This window comes from Dama dama, chromosome 5 (assembly GCF_033118175.1).
Source record: "Dama dama isolate Ldn47 chromosome 5, ASM3311817v1, whole genome shotgun sequence".
NCBI classification, from domain to species: Eukaryota; Metazoa; Chordata; class Mammalia; order Artiodactyla; family Cervidae; genus Dama; species Dama dama.
In genome coordinates, this window is record NC_083685.1 from 110,822,403 (window position 1) to 110,825,585 (window position 3,183).

At 45.6% G+C, this 3,183-nt stretch overlaps 1 protein-coding gene across 1 annotated transcript; it reads right to left on the reverse strand.

Annotated features, from left to right (window-relative positions):
- Positions 1-587: 587 nt before the first annotated feature.
- Positions 588-986, reverse strand: LOC133056066 (keratin, high-sulfur matrix protein, IIIA3-like). Its single transcript, XM_061141148.1, has one exon. The coding sequence runs from the start codon at positions 984-986 to the stop codon at positions 588-590; it is 399 nt and encodes a 132-aa protein (XP_060997131.1).
- Positions 987-3,183: the final 2,197 nt, after the last annotated feature.

A 3,183-nucleotide genomic window follows, 5' to 3' on the forward strand; every position in this document is an offset into this window, starting at 1 on the left:
TTGAGACATGAACCTGGAGATGTGGGCAAAGGACAAGCCACGGAGGACCTAGTGTGCCCAGATTTCCTATGCACGTGGGCAGTCTGAGGACTAGTCTCACAGTCCTGTACCACCGGTTAAGACTCATATGTGGATCCCTAGTACCTCTTCTTTCCCTCTCCTGTCTCCTTCATCCTCTCCATCTGTCTTCCTTTTCATTGTTTGTTCATCTGTGTACACTAATAAACATGCACTAATGAATGAATCAGGTAGCGGGGAGATTACAGGAAAAAATTAGTTTATTGAAAAATAAGCAGGCAAACACATTACAAAAGATGGAGAGGAGAGTTTGAGCAGCCTCTGGAATTCAGAATGGGTTTGCAACACCCACTCTGGGGACTTTTAAAGATGGATTTAGCATCTATAGTGACTTCTGCTGATGGAGACACCTGGAAATTTGATCGGACATCTGCTTATATATCCAGATGGTGAAATATAAAAATGACTATTGTCACCTTATGAAAAAATGTCTATTTTTCTTTCAATGTGATTAAAATGCAGAGTGGATGCTTAGGCTCCAGGATGTTGCTTTATGGGAAAGTGGGGTCTCAGCAGCAGGGGGAGGTCCTGCAGGTGCGGCAGGTGGTGCGGCAGGGGGCGGGCCGGCAGCAGGTGGGCCGGCAGCACGGGGACCGCACAGAGATGGGCTGGCAGCTCGTGGTGGCCCAGCAGCAGGGGCGGCAGACCACGGCCTGGCAGGACGTGGGGCAGCAGGTGATGGGCCGGCAGCAGCCCTCCTGCAGGCCGCAGGGGTCGCAGCAGACTGGGCGGCGGCAGGGCTCGCAGATGGGGCGCGTGCAGCGGGGCACGCAGGTCACGGGCCGGCTCACGGTGGTCTGGCAGGACACGGGGCGGCAGCAGCAGGGGTCGCGGTAGAAACAGGGCTGGCGGCAGCCTCCGCCGCAGCTCAGGGAGGAGACGATGGGGCCGCAGCAGGAGCCGGTCATGGCGGTGTGTGGGGCTGAGTGGGGTTGAGGTGGTGAGTGGAGTTGAGTGTTCTCAGGTGTGAGTGTCTTTCCCCTGCTCGGGGCCCTTTATATACCCTGGTCAGGAGCTGATGATCCCCAAAGACTCATGCCATTCCTTGTTAATATTCTAGCCAATTAAGTGAGGATTTAGCATTGACTAATATCAATTTAGGTAACCCTCTACCCCTATATCCATGCACACACCCCACAGATATTTTCTATTTTCTTGTTTTGTTTATATTCACCAAATCTAGCCACATGATTTGAAGCTAATGAAATTTCCTTTGAAATATTCTAATCCATATAAAAAAGAATGTGTTTCCCAAATTATACTAGTATCTAATTACTTTACCCTCTGGCCCTATAGTTAGCATTTTATTTCTGGACTTCAAAGACTCCCATAATTGCCACCCAAACAGTGACCTGGTATTAACAACCATGCACATGAAGGTAACAGGCTCGTGGTAGCACTGTGGTGCAGCCCAGTTGGCCCCTGTTTCCCAGGTGTCTCCTTCCATGACTCACCGAAAGGCAGGTTTGTGGTTTTCCATGTGAGGAGGGACCACATGGCGCCAGGATGGCTGCCACAGGGTTTAATCACTCCTCCCCAGGAGGGCCTGGGTAGTCCTGCCTTGGTTGTTGGTGCCTTCCCATTCACCTCCGGGTGGATTCTGCACCCTATTCACCTTCCAAACCAAACTCAACCTCTATCTTAATGATAAAACCCTCATCAAGGATCCATTGCAATTTTTATCTGTGTAATTTATTTGGGGTTGTCATTGCCATGACAATGGGGTTGGGGTGCCATGTGTAGATTCTGCAAAGAGATGGCAGAGAACTTATACACACATCTCCTCATTTTACAAAAAGGGTCATGGGGTTTCACTATGGTCACCTAATGGGGTCCCCAGTCTCCTCATTCCTCCTCCTTCTACTGTGACTTTTCTGTTTATCAGGCTCTGCAGATGATACAGTTGTCAGACAGGAGAGAGAATATCTTAAGTATTTTTTCCTTCCCCAGTTTTACTGGGATATAATTGACCATCTTAAGTAGGGATTACTAGAGTGATGCTGTTGTTTAGTTGCTGAGTTGTGTCCAACTCTTCATGACCCCATGGACTGGGGTCCTCACCAGGCTCCTTTGTCTATGGGATTCTGGAGTGGATTGCTATTTCCTTCCCCAGGGCATCTTCTTGACCCAGATTCTTCACCCCTGAACCACTGGGGAAGTCCCCAACTAGAAATGAATGAGGAAACAACTTACCCCAATGACAGATAATCTGAAAGGGCCTCAGGGCTTGTATGCTAGCTCAGATCTGTGCACCAGCACAGAGGATCAATAGAGCTTGACTTATTAGAGCTGGGATGGGGTTGGGGGAACTGCTTTTTCCCAGGTCTTACAGTATCGTCTGGTTTCCCTTGGTAGCACATTGTGGCTCTGTGAGAGATGCACTTGTCTAATTCCTTTTACTGTTTTTCAGTTGTACCTTCACCCTATACTTTACCCTTTCTGATGAGTTCTATAAATTTTTATCTTATATATGAAGTAAATTTACACTTTTCCTTTGAATTTGAAAAAAAAGAAGAATCCTGTCCTGTCAGCCATGTACTAAATGGAAAAAGAAGGACCAAGAGCTTGCAAATCACTAATCAAATGCTTTTAAAATGTCATTTGTCCTAAAATTACCCCCTTGAGCTATAAGGAGGAGGCTTTTTGTTGTCATGAGGGTATCAGTTTTATTTTTGCTTCAATGATATCATGAAAGATATCACGAATGTGAATTATATCAAGTTCATTCTCTATATTCCTCATGCCAAGATACTCTCTTGGCTCCTTTTATAATATTAGTTGAGTTTTACTGTATGGACTAAATGTTCTCTGACATAATGTGGCTAGAATTACATGAAATATTGTGGGCAATGTCACATTTTAATTTGATCTAAGGATAATATATTCTGATTTGCTTACAAATAACATTTTTATTTATGACTAACATTCTGTGGACATTTTTGGCATCAATAGTCCTTTGAACTAATGTATCACAGTTTTACAAGGAATTTATTAACCAGGCCCTTACTGGAAGCTTATACCCATTTTCCCCTAAGAACAGTTTATAATAGTTCCCTCTGGATGAATTGTTTTGTTTGCTGATGCTCTCAGCACTCATTTTTCTTC